The following is a 20,325-nucleotide window of genomic DNA, read 5'->3' as shown; positions in this document are numbered from 1 at the left end:
TGAAACTGCGCTGCAGGACGGATATAAAGAAGAAAGACCCGCAATGCCCATTGCCATCCAGAAGATCCCAGGGGTCGCGAACCAAACGCATTATGCCATCTCGGTTGAGAACATAGCAGTTCAACGTTCAAGCGTTCAACGGTCAGGCAGCAAACACAGTGGCATATTTTTGGCGGAGCAGATTTCGCTACTCCGTCTCTTTACGCTTGGGTGGCCAGGGCCTCGATGAGGATCTTGATATTTACCGGATGTCACGCTCCAGTCCATCGAGAGCCATGCTATACTGTACGTTATAAGCACCTACATCTATAAAGATGGATGTTGCGCATCGCGCCCGAGGACAAGCACTGCAAAGTGATGGTTTTCCGGAGGCAGCGCGTTGAATGATCGCTGAGTCGACGCCCTGAGTACCTCCAACAAAGTTGGACTTTCAAGGCTGCATGAAAAGGGCTTTTCGACGCACAAAAAGCGTCACGTCAGCGCTTCAGTGACATTCACAGGTAGCGGTGGCGCCAATTTCACTCGTCACTCGCTGGGATAACTATCTATCAACTATCTATCTTAACCGCTCCAGTCCCCATTGGCGACAACAGCCGCCACCAGGCCTGTGGCAGTCTATTCTGCGGGAAGTATTGTCGGTTTCCAAGGACACCCGTGTCGAGACGTAGAGTGTCGCTGTGGGTCGGTCACACTGTCGTCTGCGCAGATCGTAGCGCTCATTAAAAATATCTCCAAAAACGCATCAGACCACCTATTGTTCTACGAATTCATGATTACAATAAGGCATGGTTTGTCTGAACGTCACTAGCCAGGTGTCAACGACACAAATGAGCAACGTCTGGACTCCGCCAGTACTCTAACAGGCCTGATTCGATTTGGACGACTCATTTGTTACCGAGTGAAAGCGATCCCTCGAACTTTGCTCGCGCAGCTAAATGGTTCGTCTGGGCAGAACACGAGCGAAACGAGATCTCACGATGTGAATGGTTCGGTTATCAGGTGTTCAGACGGTACCGCTGCATTAGCTCAATGCGAAAATCAATCATTATAACATGTCTGTCTGTAAATAAATATCCTACATCGGAATGACAGATGCACTTATAATATTCTGAGCAGGCCTCATGACGGTACACCCAATCAATTTGAACGGGTCATCCAACAACCATTCCCAATATTAGATTTCGAGTGGTTCCCTACAGCTACTTTGCGCGATCCTGCTTTTTCTTGCTTCATCGCCTCAGTACGAAAATGTTCTGTCAAGCTTCTGGATGGCAGTGATGGCCGGGTCAGTTCATACATCTCCGCTTCTTCTTGATGACTCCGTCAAAGCCTCTTCCTTGGTTAGCTAACAACTGACTCCACGCAACGTCCAGTTACGAGCATCTTATAAGATCATCGACCATCGTGAACAATTCATTGTTCCGCATAGTCTCGCATTCAACATGTCAATTGACAAGTATGTTCGCGCTCAACGTTTTGGAATCGTGTCTGTTGATTACAAACTGGTTGCATGTAGGCTCTATTGTGGATTCAAGGATGCTATAGAGATATTTGACGTCCAATCCCCGGAGAGGGAACTCGCCTGCACACCAGTCCATCGAAGAAAAGCCGTGATCGCCTCAAAGGGCAGTTCACATTCAATTTATGGCAAAACCTCAAGGTTGAGGTTCCTCAGGCATTATATCGGCATTAGCGTTCCCTCGCGATGCAGCTTCCGGAGTCTACGCAGCAGGCTCACTTTATCCATCGACAACCTCTTCTCCAAACATCGCGTTGTTCTCCGAAGCAACTGGGGAGATTCCCGTCATGTTCGTGGGGACTGAATCTCATTGGGCCCACGGCCCGTCAAACGCCATTCGAGCAAGTATTACTCAGGTGAGTTTCGGAGATCCTGTCGCTCGAAGTTTAGATTCAACGGCACACATGCAGTTAATGTTCAATCCAAGCCGGCCGTACCTCTTGTATGCTTCATTTCGGCGCCATGATGCCATCTATCACCACAGCTGGAATGTTGTTCTATCAATGAGTTGAAGCCTTGCACAATGCATTATGCATAGAGAGAGATCGACATCCGTATTTTCGACGGCGTTCAAGCCACCAACAAGTTGGCGCGAGCCTGCATTGGAATTTGGAAAGTAAGTTACCCAAGGCGCACGAAGCGTCACATATGCGCGCTTAGCGCGCGCTCAAAAGAACTTGTCCCAGACACCCACCGCACCGTGTGCGGTGGTGGATATGAGATGCGACACAGCATCCTGCATATTATGCATCGGTCGAGCAGAACATTGATGGCATAGGTGCGGTGCTCTCCCTCCGGGTCTGAATTGTGCCTTTGCAATGTTTGCATCTTAGACTCATTTGATGCTTCGTTCGGACTTCGAATCCTCCCGATACGGCACGAAGTTAAATTGATGACCTTCGGTTCGAGCGCCCGAGGATGATACCGTGCTTGTACCAACATCGTTAATTGATCAATCGAGAAGCTGATGCGGTAGCCTTTGCCGAACTGCACCATCCATCTCGCATCTCGGTGCACTGCCAAGTCACTCCGCATGCACATGCAACAGTTGGCGTATACTTTTCTCATCCCGGAGGTTACACCATGTATCAGCCTTCAGAGGCAGTTGCATCGCTACTGCTCCTACCCGTTGTCATAATCATCTACAGATTCTCGTCTCCACGTCTCCCGCTCCCTCCCGGCCTCAAACCTACACTTTGGGCCGGGAACGTGCATCAGCTTCCAGCCTCTGAACCTTGGTTGACCTACGAAAAATGGGCGAAAGAGCACGGTACGCATCCTCGAAGCTCTGATCATCGACTCCACTCACGCGAGTCGGACAGGCCTTTTTGTGTAATTTCGTATCTACGGCCGAAGGATGCTCATCCTCAATTCGCTCCAGGCGGCGCTCGATCTACTCGACACAAGGTCCGCTATCTATTCTCATCGACCGATGGCGTGAATGTACAAGGAGCCTGCTGGCAGGAAGCTTGCCGTGTTCAACATATCAGTGAAATGCATTCTGGAGGGCCAAAGGTAGTGCCCTGGTTTGAACAACGACATGACATGCTGGAATTGATGTTCTAGACTTCCTGCCAACAGAGAGTCTGTTGAACATCTTTGCTCGCATCTTTCCTTCCACGAAACAAGCAGGCTCCAGTCGCGCCAAGCGCTCTGCATTCATCTGTTCCGTCTTCGTCTCTCCGCAGCTACCTGAGACCGCCGATGCTGGCCAGAAAGTAGCTGAGCTGCTCACGTACGTACCCTCTACGGAGTGGGAGGAGACATCCAGGAAGATCATGGATATCGTTTCCGCGGCGAACCTTGCATTGTAAGCCGACATGCTGCTCATGTGGATGTATTGTGTCTCACTGGACTTTGGTCCCGGCCCGCAGCCCTTCGTGGTCAACTAAGTGTATGCGTGTAAGCAAGCCATGCAGTGTGATAGGCTAAATGTGGACGACAAGATGCTTGTGGTGAACGTCCTCGTAGGAGTAAGTAATGATAGCATTGCGTCTCGCCTGACAGGTTCATTGGCTGATTCTATGCGCTCTGATGTCTTCTATGCATCGATTTCACAGGATGATAAGTGTGAGGCGCTTGAAGTTCGCCTTCAAGCATGGAGAAAATCACGATCGAGAGCGATAATGATGCCGCCGGTTCCGATGCTCGAGCCCTCATCGAATGCCGGAGACTTGGTGAAGAATTGGTGCTTAAGAAAACTTGAATTTGGAGAGAGGAGCACATGCAGTGGACAGAAGAATTCAAATTTGGCAAGACTGCCCTATCTCGGTTCACGAAGGCATTGCGGACCAGGAACCCTGTTTCGGCCATGATCGACGCTCAATTGTTCGAAATCGCGGGAAAATATGTGAAGAATTGCATTCTGCCAAAGCTTTCTTTAGCCAAGTCGCCTATGATCCTTGACTTTTATCACAAAGGGCAGCCGGTCAAGGAATTGAGTCAGTCTGAGGCACGTTCTAGAGCTATTTTCTGTTCTAAAATGACGCTTGACGTGTTACAGCAGATCGAGAACGTAGAACAGTGTAAGACAAGTCAAAGAGGTCGCATTCACACTGCTCAGCTCATCATTGACCATCATTCCACCGACCCCCCGCCGTCATCGCCAAGCGCCCATATTTCATGGGCGCCAGCAGTTCTCTCTTCTTCCAGTGAACTCCGACTCTTTCCTCACCATATGCATCGATGCTACTTTGGCCAAGGGCGAGACTCCCGCCTCCCCTCCTATCACCGAATTCTCGAGTCTCAGCCTCGATAGTGCCTCCACCATGGTCTCTTCGTCGGAGAGCGCTTCTTCGCAGCGGACGCATCTGTCCAACGAGGCTGAGTTCTACTACGCTGGCCCGTCCTCTGGCCCGCCCTTGGTCGGCCGCTCCAGCACCACTCCATGGGAGGCGCCTGGCATCGCGGAGGCGTACAACAAGCCTAAGGTGCTCAGGACCGTCGGCAGGCGTGCGATCAAAGCTGTCTGGGAGGGCAGCTTGTCTCTCGAGGTCGTTGAACACCTGGATTCGAAGCAGGTGGCTTGGACCAGCATCGATGTAGTTCGCATCGGCTACGTGGAAGAGTACTCCCGCCCCGTCATCCTCTGGATTGGCATGCAGCGCGGATCTTTCTCCCTCGAGGACGGCGCCAAAGCGGCCGGCAGTTGCCAGGGGATTCTCGTACAGTCCGGCGGCATCGACGTCGACGTCGAGATACGCGCGTCCTGCGTGGCCGCCTTGGAAGGTCCCAAGCTCCTCGCGCCCACCGTCTCCTCCGACCCCACCGTAGACGTTCGAGACCCTTTCACTCACACGCTCGGTCTCCCCATCTCTGGCAAGCTCACACCTTGGGCTGAGGGTACGGGCAGATTGTTTTGTGGCCGAAGGCGGTGGCAGCAAGAGGCTCTTCCTCGTCACAGCTCGTCACGTTCTCTTGAAGCCGAAAAGAACCGACAACAACACCTTCGAACACAAGTCATCCGCGCCCCGTCGTGAGGTCATCCTTCTCGGCGATGCCGCGTTCAAGAAGTCCCTCGAGTCCATTCAGGTCGAGATCGGAGAGCAGCCGCTCACGACCCCGTACCTGGAGAGCCGTATCGCCAATTTCGCGGGCGTGGCCGGCGATGAGGCCGAAACGGAGCGCGAAGAGGCTGGGGATGAGTTGGCCAAGATGAAGAAGGCGAAGGAGGCTCTTAAGGCCTCGAGAGGTCGAACTGGGCGGCGAGGTCTTTCAGAAGCTGAGTGGCATGCTGCTTTGCTTCATCTACTGAACGCTCACTAGCACCGATGATGAGAAGCTTTGTCATATCGCCTGTTAAATGCAGCTTCTCACCTGTCGGTGGATATCCGGTGGTTGACGATCGCCATCGCATTTTCGGACGGTGCGCTTGATACGACTCTACCATTGACGATGTCAACAGCTTATGGCATACTGACGAGAGCCTTGAATGAAGGGATCTTGAACAGCATTCCTTCTGCACGACACAGCACCTTGCCCGACGTCATCAATCTTTGTAACACCTCGCGCATTGATGCAGGGAATGCAGACCCGTGTGCGGCGAGGCATTGAGCGTGGATATACATCGGTGACACTCTCCGGAACATCAGGAAAACTCGAATCGACTTGTGGCTCAAGAACCTCCTTTTTGACTTGTTCTTGCCGGTAGTCGCTTGTACAAGTGAATAAGTGCATAATAAGTAGTCTTCCAGCCCAGAAAAAGGTTCGTAACAAGAAGGTCCTGAGACTTTCTCGGGCTTATTGTCTTTTTTGGTGACGGCAAGCGAATAAAAGTGTCCTAAGTTGGATTTGAGTTTTCCTGATGAGCTTGGACAGTGATCTCGTGGGGTTGTTCTCATATCGAACAAGCATCGCCGCCAGCATAGCAATGACTGGTGACATTATCGTAAGCATGTCAGTCATACGAGCTAGGAATGCAAGCTTACCGTGTGAGCTGGAGGTACGCTCGAGTGCCCTCCGGGAGCATTGACTTCGATGCGCATGTCGAAGTAGCCTTTTTCCGCTATGGCAGGGAATGCGAATATTCCACCGCACTGCTCCAAGACCACGCCTCCCCGAGTGATGAGTCCTCGCATCTTGTAGTGTCAACATGCGCAGGCTGCCTTACCTCCTTCATTAAGCAGCATAGCGAACGAACTTTCACCGAATCTAGACAAAAGATATTCGCCAATCGAAGAGGCACCCTAGAAAGCGTATGCCGATACGAGAGTTTGAGCAGGCTTGAAGAAATCTCTTCCCAGCAAGATCTCGATGACAGTCCTGAGACCCCTTGTGCTGAGCAACTCGACGAGGCCACGCCACAAAACGAACTCACAGAATGCCGATTCAAGCTTGCTTTGTCATCCAATGCCCACCGTTGCATGATACATTCATCATAACGTTGAGCGAGGAACGCCTTCTACATGGGTATATACAGGACTATGGACAGATAAAGACAGCTAAGGCAATGTCTAATATTGCTTTGTCAAGCACCCGACACGAGGGTGGAAGATCTGTCAGAAAAATACTTGACATGAACATCATCAGACTCGTGATCGTTGTGTACAGTGGACGAGATATTGACGGCCAAAGGCCTCATCATGAATGGTTGATCACCAATAGCTGATGTGCCTGGAGCAGCTACAAATTCTGAAATTGTGACCGTTTCGTTCTGAGCCCATCCCATGCCAACGCGTACGTTGATGAGCATGAAGGCTATGCCAGCGACGAAACCCAATGTCTCGTTGGCCACGAATTGCAAGTTGGTTCCAGCCTCGTAAGTGGCCAGGAAGAAGGTAGCCCATAGCCTACACATATATTCAGAATATAAAGCACCATAGAAATGTGGACCTTACGTATAGAGTGCAGCGCTTTCGATAATCATAGCCATGACAGACTAGATGTGTAGAAGTATTAGGAGATTATCTACAATGGCTGACGGTATGCATACCATCAGACTGCCGTGTCTATGGCCCAAGATAGCTGCATTTATTCTCCAAATGCGCCATGCGATCATAGCTGAAGGCGATCATCGTGAATAAATCTTAGCAGAAATTCTCGCTCTACAGTTAGTGACTCACTTGTGCTATACACATTGATGCTGTCCCATTCATGAACCTCGTCAGTATAACACTTGGAAACAAGTATGTATATCACGTACCAAAGCGTGAACACCGCATTACCAGTCAACCAGCGACCCAGAGCGGAGACCCAGATTTCTTCGCCGAGACGGAATGTCGTCATCTGGTACACGGTACCGACACCGCAGACTATTATGACATTAGTTTTTTGTGTATGAGCTCATGAATGGCTTCTCTCACCGATTAAGCCAACAAGTGTGCAGAGCGGAAATATGACAACTTGTTTGTTAAATTCCCACACGATCCAAAGGCGGTATATCTGCATGCACAGCCTGTGAGTCGTTTTGAAGAACATTAAACGGTGTGAACGAACAATCATTGCATCACTGGCTATGACTGTAAATATTAGTGCGCCAGTTCGCACAACTTCCGTTGCCTTCGACAGATCGGCGTAAAATTCCAATGGTGCATCGCCGTCTTTGTAGTATACGAAGGCTTCAAACAGCCGCGCGAGAACTAGCACCCATTGCTATCAGTCATTATCGGTCAGACCACAGCATACATCATTAAAAAAAAGGAACTGACGACAGTGTTGGAGAGGAAGATAAGTACAACGGCGACCGAGAAGAATCTGAGTGACTTTCGAAGTCTGGAGTTCGACTGGCTTCGCCCTCCGCCTTCCCATGTTCCCAAACCTTTCTGTCGTCGGTACAAGAGATAGAAAGAAACCGTGGCGAGAGTGAAGAAGATGCCGTAGAAAAAGGTTTCCAGGCAGGCTGCCGCAAGGAGTGAGGGTATGAGACCGATCTCTCCCATTGCAAATGCTAGATTTGAATGAGGGATAGTGATGGCGTCCTGCGACCGCCCAACCAACCTTCATCGATATAAACTGCACTCACGCATGTGGCTCTTGAGAAAAGAAGGCTATGTATTACCATGAAGGGCGGTGCAGTGCATCTGGGATTATGGGAGCAAGCGTGACGCTGCTGTTCCAATCTGCCAGTCCCTTTGTTGATTTTAGGATCGTAAACAATAGATTGATATGCACTACCGTTTCGGAACACCAGCTTGCCGACACGACATCAGAACTCGTGAATGATGCATCTGGTGGTGGAGTCTGAGATCTGATGGGTTGGGCGCATCTTTCTGACCCAAAAAGCAGGTGCCTTGTAATTTGGCCAGTGAATGCAGACACGAGGTGTTGGAGACGGTTGCGGTGGCAGGCAGGGACAATCGCAGGCAGTCTCGGCGGTTGACTCCTCCGAGCCCGTTCGAATTGGCGCCCATCATAATCGCTCGATCCTGCCATCAGGACTTCCGTTTCCCACGCAGCACCATCATCCATCCGGTACCCTCATATTCAGTGCTTCCATTCCTGATGGAGAATGATGGCGAAGGATGGTCCATATCTGCCATGGCGTTGTGGTTTGATCGGACATTAGGCCGGCGGGCGCTTGTCACATCACGTCCCTTAGGGTGGAGGCTGATGGCTCCCAGACCCTCGCGGCCGCCCTAAAGGAAGACAGCTTGAGGCATCTATCGCCGCTGAGTCAATGTTCACCAGAAATAGAGCATAGCATGATGAACAGTATGAATAACTGTGTTGTAACTTCAAGTAAGGGATATATATATATGGCGCAAATCGACTTTGACGCCCAACGACGCCTTCCCCGTCATTCGATTCTTCATCCTTCTCCATTTTACAGAACTCCTCAGCGAAGATGCCCACAAAGCAGAACGTTTGGTTCATCACCGGTAATTCACCCTGGATATGCTCATTATTGATCTCACCACGCTTGCAGGCACCTCTGGAGGCCTCGGGCTGCATCTCGTCATATCCGCCTTGGCCAGAGGAGATCATGTGGTCGCCACAGTACGGCATCTCGCAGACTTCTCTCTGCCTGATGCAGACAAGTCTCGACTGCATGTAATCGAACTGGATGTCACCGAGGGCGAGGAAAGTCTCAAAACAAAGGTCGAGAAAGCCATCGCCATATGGGGTCGCATCGACATCTTGGTCAACAACGCTGGTTACGTCTCTAAGTGCATGGTTGAAGAGGGAGGGTGAGCCGTTTCAATAGATGCAGCCTATGTTCTATCCCACTCACTCTGCTCGCCACAGCTCTGCGGCTGCCCTAGCGCAATTCCAGGTCAACTTCTTCGGGACATTAGATGTTACGAATGCCGTACTGCCACATATGCGCAGCCGCAAGGCCGGAACTATCGTGTTCATTGGCAGTCGGACCGTGTGGCATGCACACGTACCGGTAAGCGAGCTTCTCGAGCCTCGAAGCAATCGACTACATGATTGGCGAGCAGACCGCTGGATTCTACATTGCTTCCAAAGCAGCTATACATTGTGAGCTCTCATATATCAATCCCAGGCATGAGCGTAGCTGAATATTGAACGATCCCAGCGATCAGTGAGACTCTCGCCGCAGAGCTCGCTCCCTTCGGAATCCGAGTGATACTCGCTGCCCCAGGGGAGTTCCGCACAGAGGGGAACAACAAGGCAGTCTACTCTATGAACCACCACGTTGGGGATTACGACGGCGTCCGCGAGCTCGTGCACGAGAAGCTGAAAGAACGCTTCACGCAGGCTAAAGGCGACCCAGCAAAGGCGATGGATTTTCTCGTTGATGTTGTAAGAGGGGAAGGCAAGGCAGAAGGTAGACCGTTGCCTCCTCGCTTGCTCCTCGGAGCTCCCACATACGAGGCAGCTAGAGCATATTGCGAGCGGCTGACCGAGAGCATGGACGCCTGGGAAGATGTCGCAACGAGTTTGGATTTTGACGAGAAACTGAGTGCATTGTAGATAGAGGATTTTCGATGTCAGGCTATTATGCGATTTGTTACTGATTATGTGCAAGGATACCATACGGTACGTCGTAGGTACTATGATGATTGTCAGACTCCGTCTTGACCCACTTGAGCACCTGGCACTGGGGGAGTAACGCATCTTGTGCTATGGAGTTGTCTCAATCCTCATTGAAGCTGGGTAGTTGCGAGCTGAAAATACGCAGAGTCGTTGTCGATGTGATTCAAGAACGCGCCAGCGTCGTAGAGCCATGATGCATGATCTGCGAGTCACGTTTGCGTGACAACGGCATAGTACCGTCATGAACCCTTTCCTCTGACCTGCTTCATTTGCTTTCCTTTGAGTTCTGCTCGACCCGCCGTTCTTGCATGTTTGTGGTTCAGGAGGTCCTGGGTTCTCTTCGATTGGCTGTGCGAAAGTCGTCCATCTTCCGAGCTGCGACCATCGACTATTTTCGCGCTCTGCCAGTGGGAGCTATTGATCCAGCTCGATGCTACGAACACCTCTCGAATTGCACGATAAAAGGCGGCCATGGTCAGACTCTCGATGTGCGAATCTCTTCACAGGTGTCAAACTCTTGGTATGCAGCCATTCAAAACGTTATCTTTCTGACTTGTAACCCTCATGCGTAGCCTATCTCTTGGGATCGACGCACATATTGAGCTATCTCTATGCTCTCTCCTGCAGACGAAGATCTCCCGAGAAATGCCATTTTTCATTGCGCATCTCGTGAATATCGGCTCGAGGACGGCCATGGTCGGAGCGTTTACGAAGAGCTTGAAGGACGTGATCGAATGCGGATAATCTCATCTTCATCCGTTCGACCACGCGCTGATGAAGTGAGCACCCTATTGCGATGAACGTCGAGACCATCCAGACTGATCGCGTCCTCGTCACTTACCGTTCCTGCAGCTATACGCATCAGCCGCGGACGCTTAGAATGGTACATGGGATGGTGGCGCGGCGGAGAATCGGGAAGTGCCAAGCAATCGCAGGCTAGCTGGCATTTGCAATTCCAGCTCAGGCTGGGGTGCAACGGATAGGCGAATGGTACGTATTCCACAAGCGTGTGAATTGTTCCCTTTGCTCATCCAAAATCTCGCCTCGTCCTGATGATCTATGCGAACAGTGACTTTCAACATTGTGCATATCTATGCCGCCTGGCATGGTGAGGTTGGCAACACTCGCGTTGTGGTGGAATCTGTCTCTGCTCAACGATCGGTCTGTCAAGTAGGCCCGTGCGCATTGTGCATTCGTAGTTTGTTGCTTGATCAGGTCGGTTAGATGGCCGAGTAAGGTATGAGTAGACCAGATGTACTTGCTAGTTGTGCCATATTGATGATTGCTCTGGTGACAGATGATATGTTCCTTCACGGTGCTTGGCGCCTATTGCGAAATCTAGCGAGTATCTGCGTTCCATTTCTCACACAATGTCCCGCGAACGGACAAGGCATTCCTGTCATGAAACATGGGAGGAGGAGCGAGCTACTGCCCATCTTCTGTCTTCCAGTCTGCGGTTGCAGGCAGACACGATCATTGATCAACGGGGACTGGTTCTGGACTCAGGATGCTCATTTCAAGACCGAAGTTCCCGAATCATCAGATGGCGGAAGAAGACTGGTAGGTGATGAGGCAGTCCGTTGCAGAACGTTGAAAATTTTCACGCATCGCCCATCATGCTTCGTGGTATGCTTCTTAGGCACGAGCGGCAAGGCACTAATGTCGGCGGCGGTCACTAATGGGTGAGAAGTTAAGCGCTCTGAGAACTGAAATTGAATTATGAGCCACATTTACAGCGACCGGCTTAACCGAGGATTGGGAAACGTCCTCCTCGCTGCACCATATAATCATATCTGTTTCCTCGCTGTTCTCCGAATAGGCTGCATGTGCGCGTCTATGCATCTCGTTCAATTCAATATCATTCTGTGAACTAGCGGAACATTACGACATTGCAAGACGATATCAGTATGCAACGGCAGAGACCGCAACTCAATTGAACTAGCGTGCTCCCCGCGATGGTAGAGATAAGCTGGACACTATGTCACACGAGCGCTCGGCGTTCGCGGGTAGTATCTAGTATTTGTATTGATGTGCACATGCAGCCTTCGCTAAAATGCCCATCATGCATTCACAGCAAAACACGGAGTTTCGGGGAAAGGAAGTCAGGCTGCAACCTTCAGGGCTGATCCTGCAAATATCTATGGATCGGTTGTATGATAGCTGCGGAGTTCATCCGTCAACATGCATTGCGGCAAACGGTATCTGAGCCCACACACGCCGCAGAAGGCATAGAATATTGTTGCTGCAAACGTTGCGATCCCGACAGCCTGAGACTCAGGCGATAATGTCATTCCAAATGTCATTGTCACCGATTCAAATGCACTGCTGTACGTAGGAGATTCGTGGCGCTATATGTAAGCACTCGAGCATGGGGTGCATTCTTCAAGTACCGCCGGACTGCCTTCACACGGAACATTTGCGAGAGGCGTAGACCCATAGGCCTCGTGGCGCTGCCGGGTGGTCGGTACATATCATCTCAGATGCTCATCTCCGTTGATTAATGTTGCTGCAAGTGTGAACAAAGCAGTACTTTTTAAGTAAGTACGCGCGTGCACATGCACACACATACATCTTATGTCAGCACTTTCATCGATGAATGAGCGCTGTGATCGTCCGTGAAATGTACACAGCCTGAGCGATTCTTCGCCTCGCCAGACCTCACGAAAGCTGCAGAAGAACAAGCGAGAACGAGCATGGTCCGAAAATGGAGCTCTTTGTCACGCAGTATCCCTTACGTGCAAAAACATAATAAGTATGTGATTGTACTAGAGATTCTATTGCTGGAGGTCTAAGCAATGCATTTGGCTACTGGTAGGGCACCACTCTTTATCTTCGAGTGGGGCTACCCCAACCACTGAACGAAAGCGGCTGTGATCGAGTGTCTAGCACCACATATGTGGTTCGACGGATCCAGATCATCGAGTCCGTTATACGTCAGATCTCGGAACTACCTTGTGTCACAAATGGATCCGGGGCTGTCGGTGGGCGAGAACTTTGTGTCAAATATGCGGCATAGCCCAAGATGCTCACACATGCCGCTAGAGCAGTTCTAGAAATATACATCTGCAAAACACCATCTATCATACGGACCTCCGCAGCTGCCCTACACTATACGCCGTTGTCCTTGCGCCATGCTCGCAACAACAGTTCTCAAGTCCGGGCTATTGATCATCGCAGTAGTTGCGCACTATGTTAGCTTGACTCCGCCCTGTCCTCCGAGCTCGAAAGGCGACAAGGTGTACAGAGGACAGCTGTTTGAACGTGTCGTGATGTTCTTGATCGACCTCGAGAAGGTTATGTATTATGATGCAGATATAGCATATTCCACTGACATGCTCACTCCGCATTCCAGATCACCGTTGCGTCGATCAGCATTGCTCACGTCGTGGCCATGCTCTCCATATCTGTGGATTACCCTCATGACCAGCTTGTGCTTTCCTACCTTTGCCCGAGCCCTGCGCCACGCCTCGAGACTCTCGCCTCACTTTCCCCAGCATTCCTCTTCGGCTTCTCCATGATCATGTTCGGGTCATTCCTCCGCCTGTGGTGCTACACTGCACTCGGCTCGCAGTTCACCTACCTCGTTACTGTCAAGCCAAGACACACTCTCGTCACGTCCGGACCATATAAATACGTACGTCACCCGAGCTACACCGGGGTGTGGCTTCTTTTTTTGGGAACGTACTGCGCATTCCGCACACCGAGTGGATACATCGACCAGTGTGGGCTGATGCTGACGCCGGCCAAGTGGTTCGTGCATGGCTGTTATGTACTCTACATGTTCGCCATGCTGTCGGTCGTCAAACGAGGCATGGTAGAGGACAAGCTGTTGGAGACTGCCATTGGGAAGGAGTGGTTAGAGTACCGCGAGCGAGTTCCGTATCGTATGATTCCTGGTATTTACTAATATGTTGATGGTGCAGATTAGATAGAGCGTGATCATTTTTTTTTTCGTTATGGGCTTGTCGTAGACACTGCCGTGCTTTGACACCAGACAAATGTACCTATCTGCTCGCTTAATCTGGCCCTCACATTTTTCTGCTACCCAGTTGACATGATGACCTCTCATGTCAGGTTCCGGGACAGAAGCCGCCGCGAACACATTGAGGCGCTTTTTCTTTTCTCAGGCATCCCACACCCGCAGGACCGGGTCGCGATACTGCGGGAGATGGTACTACCAAAATTTCCAGCACCCCTTAGCCGACGTATCCAAATGCAATTGACTTTGATGACGATGTGAACGAGACGGTACAAATTTAGCACGATCAAACTTTCTAATCTCCCTCGGGTTTGTTTATTTAAAGAATCTGTTACTACGTAGTAGATTTTTCGCCACCCGCTGTCTCCGGCTGTCACGGCATCTTGGATACTTAAGGTTTACCGGTATATATTTGCTTTTGTTTGTTTGAAATTGGCGCGAGCACATGCTCTTAGTGCCACATCCAACATGCCTCTCCGAGACAGTTTCTCCTTCAGGATGCGCGGTCTCTCTGGGCTTCTAATGCTCATATACTCATCTGTCATTCCTATGCCGCTGTTGTCGGCACCTGTATCAAGATGTTGTAGCGCAGCCCTGTTTCAGAATTCAAAACCCAGTGATAGGCGGATCAAAGAACAGGAGCAAGAATTAGTGTCTTCGTCCCTCATTCGCGTCCGTTGATGATCAGGTCTTATCCCCGTTCAACTCCTCAACATCCACTCTGATGAGACGAGCCTAGGACCTGATGTGGATGTCTGGGACGTGCATCATTGAAAAGGCCCTTGTCCATGATGAACTGTCAGCTTCGGTCTTATCTATGCATCCTGGACTCTGAGTGCATGTACTGAATTTTGGACGCCCTCGTGACACCAGGTTGTGACCGAATTACTAAAGCAACCTCTCCCTCATCATCTTCACACTCAGTCAGTCGGATTTTCAGAATCATACGAATGGGTCTCCCAACCGCATTCCCCCTTGGCTCTTACGTGAAGCTCGCGGTTTCTTTCGCAGGTGTAGTGCGTACCGACTTTGCTAGCCTACGGATTATACGTGTCACTCACAAGTGCGCACAGGGAACATGGGCGATTTTGAACCGCTGTTCCGTCCGCGGTGACCATGCTGTCGCAGCACTATGTATAGCTTTTGCGTCTCTCTATGGAATCAACTTGCGAGTCGCATCCGCTGACATGGCGCTGATGCACACCGCTTCTGTTGTGTGCCTATATATGACCTCCGCTTTGCTCAGTGCAGTGGTGTACCGCTTGTCGCCCTCGCATCCCCTGGCATCATATCCCGGACCGCGACTATGGCATGCTACCAGCCTATATCTCACTTACGTCTTATTCAAGGGCGAGCACCACCTCATCCTCGATGAACTGCATCGCGTGTACGGCCCATTCGTCCGGATAGGTGCGTCCCATCATTTTCTGCATAATTCATCCTTGCGAAAGCTACTATCTTCCAGGCCCAAACACTATCTCCATCAACACGCTCTCTGCGAACACTATCTACAGCGCGCACATGCACATGGAAAAGAGCGACTCATACCTCTTCCCGGGGCATAATCCCGCCGTGGCCCTCTTCTTTAAGCAGAAAACGGAGAAAATCCACAGTGACCGCAAGCGAATCTGGTCATCAGCATTCACTAGCGCAGCGTGAGCGAGTTCGGCATTTCCTTATGCTACGCATCTGATACCCGTAAATGAAGGGTGATGAACTTCTTCCCCGTGCTGGAGCGGCGAACGTCACAGCTTCTGGAGTGTATTGAGACGAGGCAGGCCAGGAGCAAGGAGAAGACGTTCGACCTTGCAGAGTGTTTGTGCCATTGGGCATATGACGTGATGGTACGTGCAAGCTGGACTTCCGTAGGGTCTGGCCTGACCGCTTAATAGGGTGAAATAGTTTTCGGTGGATCTAATGATCTAGTCAGTCACAGCACAGCATTCACGCAACTTCAGAGATAGTTGAAACGATATACACATGTAGGAGCTCATGAGGCGCGGCGATCCGGAACATCTCGTTCATGGCGGCAGGTTAGCGGTGAGCTACGTGGACAGGTGCAATATCACCCTCGTCTGTCGTATGTATCAGTGACTTACAATGTAGTAGCATTGGACAGTCCCCCTGGCTCATGGACATCATCTGGCACCTCCCTGTGGGCCGATCCCTGACGCGTCTGCGGGATGTGGCTGCGCATTTCATGCAGAGGCGAATCGAAGACGATGACAATGTGACAATACGCGATCTCAGCTCATACTTGGTTTGTTCTCGATGGATTTCTGTCGCCATATGCTCGTGCTGATCATACAAATGACACAGTCAGCGGGGGATCCTGTGACTGGAGATAAGATCCCACACGAGGACCTCAAGGTCGAGGCTATTATAGCCATGCAAGGAGGTGAGCACCATGCTTCTACTTGTGTCATAATCGCAGCGGATTTTGAGTTTCATCACAGGCTCTGACAATACGTCGACCACATTGGCCCACGTTTTCTACTTTATGTTGTCGTGCCCGGAATACTTCACCATGCTGCGTGCGGAGCTCGACAACGCTTTCGCCAACCAGATAGACCACCTTGATCATGGGACGCTGGCAAGTCTCACGTTCCTGAATGCAGTAATCACTGAGGCACTCCGCCTCGGGTCATCCTTCTTCGTGCCGCGTATCGTGCCTGCCGGAGGTCTCGTACTTGAAGGGAAGCACATACCGGAGGGAACAATCGTTGCGATTGCTGCTTATTCACAACAAATGAGCCCAGAGAATTATTGGCCCGACCCGTTGGTGAGCCAACACGCGAGATTTTCAGATATGCCGATGATGCTGAGATGTGTGGTGATTTAGGACTTCCGTCCCGAACGATGGCTGCATGAGGGCCTCGGGCCTGGTTCGAAGACGGAGAAGACGGCTTTATTCTCCTTCTCATCCGGTATATCAATCCCTTGATGCATTTAAAAATGCAAGCTCAATCTGACTGTCCGTGCAGGACCGCACGCTTGCATCGGGAAAGCGTTTGCATACCAGGAAATGAGGCTCGTACTCGCTAGACTCGTCTTGACCTATGACATGGAGCTTGCTACGGGATTCGACGTACAGGCATACCGCGATGGCATCCTCACCATGCGTACGACGATACTCCAGAAGCCGCTCATGGTCAGGGCAGTGCGTCGGTCTGAGTTGAGGCCTAAGACAGAAGAATAGAGTCACATGGAACGCAATAGGTCACTTCCAGTGGCTATGATTGGTGGATACATGATGCATCACGGCGGACAAGGCCAGTCATCACCTTGCTCTCTCAACCAGGCATCAGATGAATACGAAGACATGCCGATAAGAACACTGAAAAAATGTCTGGCCCAATCACATTGAACATTTGACATACGTCAGGTTGTCATGTAAAGTTTTGGGTCCGAATACCCAGTATAGTGCTTTGTCTGTGCGAAAGCATTGTCCGTTCCCTTCTAGAATGGTAACCATCGAGGATGTATGCCTTTTCATCGACGTGGATAGAAATGATTGCTAGGATGAACAAGAACTTCTGCCAGTACGCGCGGCTAGCAGGATGCGCTGAGAATCATATTTCAGTGGCAACGTGCGAGGCTATTATTTGTCAGACAGCTACGACATACAACTCGCGAGATACGCTTTGCGAGATCAAAACAGAGAGTGCAAAGCTTCAAGGTACACTTACAGGTTATACGAGAACAAGGAGAAACGGACAATTCTACTGCATTCAACAACCGAGGATCGACCCATCGACCCCAACTGTATAGTTGAAATCGTCGTTAGAGTCCGGGTAGAGCTTTGAAACAGAGTATACCAGTGAGTCAGTCGAAAAGCATTATGACTTGAATACTCGCCTTGCCGGGATTGAACAGGTTCAAGGGGTCGATTGCCCGTTTGATGGTCTTCATGAAGTCGATTGTGCCCTCTCCCAATTCCTGCTTCAAATACTTTCGCTTGCCGATGCCCACCCCATGTTCTCCGGTGCCTACATCCAGTAATATGAGTGTTAAGTCTACGGATGTGAAATCAAGTCGACGCACATGTCCCTTCAAGCGCTATCGCGCGTTCTGCCATTCTGTCTGCCAATTGGCGAGCAACTTCGAGTTCTGCATCATCGCGAAACAGCAAGAGGGTGTGGAAGTTTCCTAGCAGGTACGAGGTCATTGTGCGAGCTCAGCATGGCAATTGTGGATGCATACCATCTCCTGCGTGGCCTATCACGACCGACGTGATGGTCGTCTTTGCGATATCCTTCTTCGTCTCTGTAATTATCTCCGGCAGGCGAGATACCGGGACACTGCGGAGCAGTTTAGCCATCGAAATGCTCGTGTTGGCTAGAACCTCACCAGACGTCCGTGCTCCACCCACGAGCGCCGGGAACCAGCTTAAGGCCTGCATGAAGGGCGTTCTTACGAATGTTCCACAGATCTGTCGCTTCTTGCTCATTCTTCGCCAGCTCGAACGCAATTGCTCCGTGTTTCGTCATGACTTCCCGAGCAATATCGCTGCCTTCTTGGATTGCACGAGCAGTGGATCCTTGAAATTTGATGAATAGGGAATCGGTTTCTGGCCATTTCTGCTCATATAGCCCACTTGCATTTACAGCATGCATGAAGACGTCATCGACGAGCTCGATGCATTCTGTATCGCGTAGCTTGAATCGTAAGCAACGCTTAAGTAGCATGACAACTCACGAGCTCCAACGCCTCTGTTCATTACCTCAATTACCGCATTACTGGCGCTCCGAGCGTCGGGGAACGAAACAACGGCAACATTGGTGTCAAGAACTGGAGCAAGACGGAGTGTAGCTGTGTTGAACGATTCTATTTTAGCAGCGTACCGCAGCGCTCATGTCACGGACGGACCTTCAGTGATGATTCCCAGCGTTCCTTCAGCTCCTATGAATAGTTTGGTACTATCGAACCCGGCAGAAGATTTGCGTGACCGCTGCCGGGTCTTCATGACTTGACCGTTGGGGAGAACGACAGTCTATGACGCTTATTGAGTTAATGGAGTAGAGACAATACCATAATAAAATCCGCACAATGTTCAGAATCCACTCTCCCTTGGCAGTTCCGTAGCAGACCGCGTTTGCTTGGGGGAATATAAGCTATGCAAGCATGATGACAATGAGAGATATGCGCGTACTCCCAGAGCAACCCGTACTGATCATACCGCCAATGGTCGCGCCATATCCTGGGTCAAGCTATCTCGTTACTGAGTCAGTATTGAGCATACTCCAGTAAGATCGAGAGAAATGGAATGACCGGGAAGAACAATCGTATGCCTGACTCAGTGTATGTAGGTTGGTAAACGTCAATTTATGAACCCCGAGGAGCGATAAACGCGCACCTTTCTCCTTCAGAGCATCATTGAGATGCGTCCACTGCACCCCCGGCTGGCAGACCACGTCCGAATCCGCCTCTGTGAATATGAATTTTAGCATTAAAGAGAGGCGCTCGTAGTAGAAATTGTGTACTCTCACCGTGTATCTCTAGGATTTTGTTCATGCGAGATAGGTCAACGCAGATACCCCCGATAGGTGGCTGTTAATGCACATTTCTTCAAAAATGTTTCTGTGCTGAGCTATTGATCTCATACTAACAGCTCTAAAATTTCCCTCCAAGCTGGTAGCGCCAGAGTATGGGATAATTGGCATCTTATACTTCAATGCGATCTTAACAATGGCAACCACATCCTCTGTCGAGTTGGGGAATGCCACAACAGTAGGTGGAGATTCTGCGCTCTGCCATCAGTACCACATACATTTTCAATTGCGGAGAACATGCACCAGGGTGGTAATCGAACCTGGAGTCTCCGTGAGTTTTCAACACAGCGGAGTCGGTGGATACTGTATTCTGAGCAGGAAGGGCATTTCGTAACTCCACTACAGCTTTGCGGAAATCCTCTGGTGTGCCATACTCGTTGTTCAGCTCCATGGTGCACTACGCAGATTCCCAAAGGTCCAAGCTTAGGATGCAGGGAAGGGACGAAGATGGACGGATTGAAGTATGCACAGTTCTGGGTTTAAAACCGTCTGACACTGAGCCCTGGAGACCGGATTTGATCGTACTATGGGCTCAGGGTATCCTTGCTTCGCACCTTCGAGCATGTGGATGATGTGTTCGATAATGGATTGCCGTCGTTGGTTGGCAGAAAACACAACTAAAAATAGGGGAGAAATCCGCAGCACATGGTCAGTCAGCTCCACATCACCATCATGATGGACAAGTTGATGATGAACTCTTCGTTCCATTCTGAGATGGGGTGGTATTGCACCCGCAGTCAAGGATCAGTTAATGATGGGAGATGAAGTAACAGAAAATGAGAACATGCCAGAGGCTCGGTTCTATCAGTACTATAGTACTAGCTCCGTTAGCGTGC

The 20,325-nt window shown here is 50.6% G+C and overlaps 9 protein-coding genes across 9 annotated transcripts; 6 read left to right on the top strand and 3 right to left on the bottom strand.

Annotated features, from left to right (window-relative positions):
• The first annotated feature begins 627 nt into the window (after positions 1 to 627).
• On the top strand, positions 628 to 2,096 carry LAESUDRAFT_59479 (uncharacterized protein). Its single transcript, XM_040903045.1, has 8 exons — positions 628 to 677; positions 747 to 938; positions 1,000 to 1,058; positions 1,117 to 1,285; positions 1,374 to 1,456; positions 1,517 to 1,626; positions 1,676 to 1,875; positions 1,930 to 2,096. Exons 2-8 carry the CDS (start codon positions 936 to 938, stop codon positions 2,029 to 2,031), a joined length of 726 nt encoding a protein of 241 aa, XP_040757646.1. The 5' UTR covers positions 628 to 677; positions 747 to 935; the 3' UTR covers positions 2,032 to 2,096.
• Positions 2,097 to 2,602: 506 nt separating this feature from the next.
• On the top strand, positions 2,603 to 5,284 carry LAESUDRAFT_765115 (uncharacterized protein; the record flags this gene model as incomplete). The annotated part of the gene is made up of 6 exons (XM_040913573.1): positions 2,603 to 2,789; positions 2,842 to 2,851; positions 2,901 to 2,926; positions 3,086 to 3,329; positions 4,083 to 4,861; positions 4,923 to 5,284. The coding sequence occupies 6 exons, from the start codon at positions 2,603 to 2,605 to the stop codon at positions 5,282 to 5,284; spliced, it is 1,608 nt and encodes a 535-aa protein (XP_040757645.1).
• LAESUDRAFT_59474 (uncharacterized protein) lies at positions 5,212 to 6,296 on the bottom strand. Its single transcript, XM_040903044.1, has 3 exons — positions 6,129 to 6,296; positions 5,947 to 6,071; positions 5,212 to 5,892 (listed from the first exon to the last, which is right to left on the bottom strand). Exons 1-3 carry the CDS (start codon positions 6,145 to 6,147, stop codon positions 5,425 to 5,427), a joined length of 612 nt encoding a protein of 203 aa, XP_040757644.1. The 5' UTR covers positions 6,148 to 6,296; the 3' UTR covers positions 5,212 to 5,424.
• A 189-nt stretch (positions 6,297 to 6,485) lies between these two features.
• LAESUDRAFT_667385 (uncharacterized protein) lies at positions 6,486 to 7,896 on the bottom strand (the record flags this gene model as incomplete). Its single annotated transcript, XM_040905299.1, has 8 exons — positions 6,486 to 6,807; positions 6,856 to 6,896; positions 6,951 to 7,018; positions 7,081 to 7,100; positions 7,161 to 7,269; positions 7,321 to 7,399; positions 7,454 to 7,609; positions 7,666 to 7,896. The coding sequence occupies 8 exons, from the start codon at positions 7,894 to 7,896 to the stop codon at positions 6,486 to 6,488; spliced, it is 1,026 nt and encodes a 341-aa protein (XP_040757643.1).
• An 849-nt stretch (positions 7,897 to 8,745) lies between these two features.
• LAESUDRAFT_732807 (NAD(P)-binding protein) lies at positions 8,746 to 10,058 on the top strand. The gene is made up of 5 exons (XM_040910308.1): positions 8,746 to 8,835; positions 8,883 to 9,144; positions 9,203 to 9,347; positions 9,400 to 9,439; positions 9,498 to 10,058. Exons 1-5 carry the CDS (start codon positions 8,802 to 8,804, stop codon positions 9,893 to 9,895), a joined length of 879 nt encoding a protein of 292 aa, XP_040757642.1. The 5' UTR covers positions 8,746 to 8,801; the 3' UTR covers positions 9,896 to 10,058.
• Positions 10,059 to 11,054: 996 nt separating this feature from the next.
• Positions 11,055 to 11,779, top strand: LAESUDRAFT_59374 (uncharacterized protein). The gene is made up of 2 exons (XM_040903043.1): positions 11,055 to 11,195; positions 11,256 to 11,779. The coding sequence occupies exon 2, from the start codon at positions 11,261 to 11,263 to the stop codon at positions 11,642 to 11,644; it is 384 nt and encodes a 127-aa protein (XP_040757641.1). The 5' UTR covers positions 11,055 to 11,195; positions 11,256 to 11,260; the 3' UTR covers positions 11,645 to 11,779.
• Positions 11,780 to 13,047: 1,268 nt separating this feature from the next.
• LAESUDRAFT_667392 (uncharacterized protein) lies at positions 13,048 to 13,865 on the top strand (the record flags this gene model as incomplete). The annotated part of the gene is made up of 2 exons (XM_040905300.1): positions 13,048 to 13,251; positions 13,311 to 13,865. Coding segments are annotated over 2 exons (759 nt in total), but the record flags the coding sequence as incomplete, so codon positions are not given.
• Positions 13,866 to 15,124: 1,259 nt separating this feature from the next.
• LAESUDRAFT_765111 (cytochrome P450) lies at positions 15,125 to 17,136 on the top strand (the record flags this gene model as incomplete). Its single annotated transcript, XM_040913572.1, has 10 exons — positions 15,125 to 15,347; positions 15,403 to 15,592; positions 15,646 to 15,781; positions 15,830 to 15,862; positions 15,924 to 15,994; positions 16,047 to 16,197; positions 16,257 to 16,335; positions 16,394 to 16,719; positions 16,780 to 16,864; positions 16,922 to 17,136. 10 exons carry the CDS (start codon positions 15,125 to 15,127, stop codon positions 17,134 to 17,136), a joined length of 1,509 nt encoding a protein of 502 aa, XP_040757639.1.
• A 626-nt stretch (positions 17,137 to 17,762) lies between these two features.
• LAESUDRAFT_765110 (uncharacterized protein) lies at positions 17,763 to 19,880 on the bottom strand (the record flags this gene model as incomplete). Its single annotated transcript, XM_040913571.1, has 13 exons — positions 17,763 to 17,926; positions 17,982 to 18,086; positions 18,141 to 18,238; positions 18,288 to 18,582; positions 18,636 to 18,749; positions 18,807 to 18,930; positions 18,986 to 19,035; positions 19,090 to 19,147; positions 19,209 to 19,228; positions 19,294 to 19,365; positions 19,427 to 19,487; positions 19,547 to 19,680; positions 19,733 to 19,880. The coding sequence occupies 13 exons, from the start codon at positions 19,878 to 19,880 to the stop codon at positions 17,763 to 17,765; spliced, it is 1,443 nt and encodes a 480-aa protein (XP_040757638.1).
• Positions 19,881 to 20,325: the final 445 nt, after the last annotated feature.

Source organism: Laetiporus sulphureus (genome assembly GCF_001632365.1).
Source record: "Laetiporus sulphureus 93-53 unplaced genomic scaffold LAESUscaffold_103, whole genome shotgun sequence".
NCBI lineage: Eukaryota > Fungi > Basidiomycota > Agaricomycetes > Polyporales > Laetiporaceae > Laetiporus > Laetiporus sulphureus.
The sequence above is the reverse complement of the archived record's forward strand: the minus strand, read 5'-3'. Positions and strand labels throughout refer to the sequence as shown.

Coding starts and splice junctions, on each gene's coding strand:
- LAESUDRAFT_59479 (XM_040903045.1), top strand. Junction 1,457..1,516: donor TTCAACATGTCAATTGACAA/GTATGTTCGCGC, acceptor GGTTGCATGTAG/GCTCTATTGTGGATTCAAGG. Junction 1,627..1,675: donor AGCCGTGATCGCCTCAAAGG/GCAGTTCACATT, acceptor GAGGTTCCTCAG/GCATTATATCGGCATTAGCG.
- LAESUDRAFT_59474 (XM_040903044.1), bottom strand. Junction 5,893..5,946: donor GCGTACCTCCAGCTCACACG/GTAAGCTTGCAT, acceptor TAATGTCACCAG/TCATTGCTATGCTGGCGGCG.
- LAESUDRAFT_732807 (XM_040910308.1), top strand. CDS start 8,802: ATGCCCACAAAGCAGAACGTTTGGTTCATCACCG. Junction 8,836..8,882: donor GAACGTTTGGTTCATCACCG/GTAATTCACCCT, acceptor CCACGCTTGCAG/GCACCTCTGGAGGCCTCGGG. Junction 9,145..9,202: donor TGCATGGTTGAAGAGGGAGG/GTGAGCCGTTTC, acceptor TGCTCGCCACAG/CTCTGCGGCTGCCCTAGCGC.
- LAESUDRAFT_59374 (XM_040903043.1), top strand. CDS start 11,261: ATGTTCCTTCACGGTGCTTGGCGCCTATTGCGAAATCTAGCGAGTATC.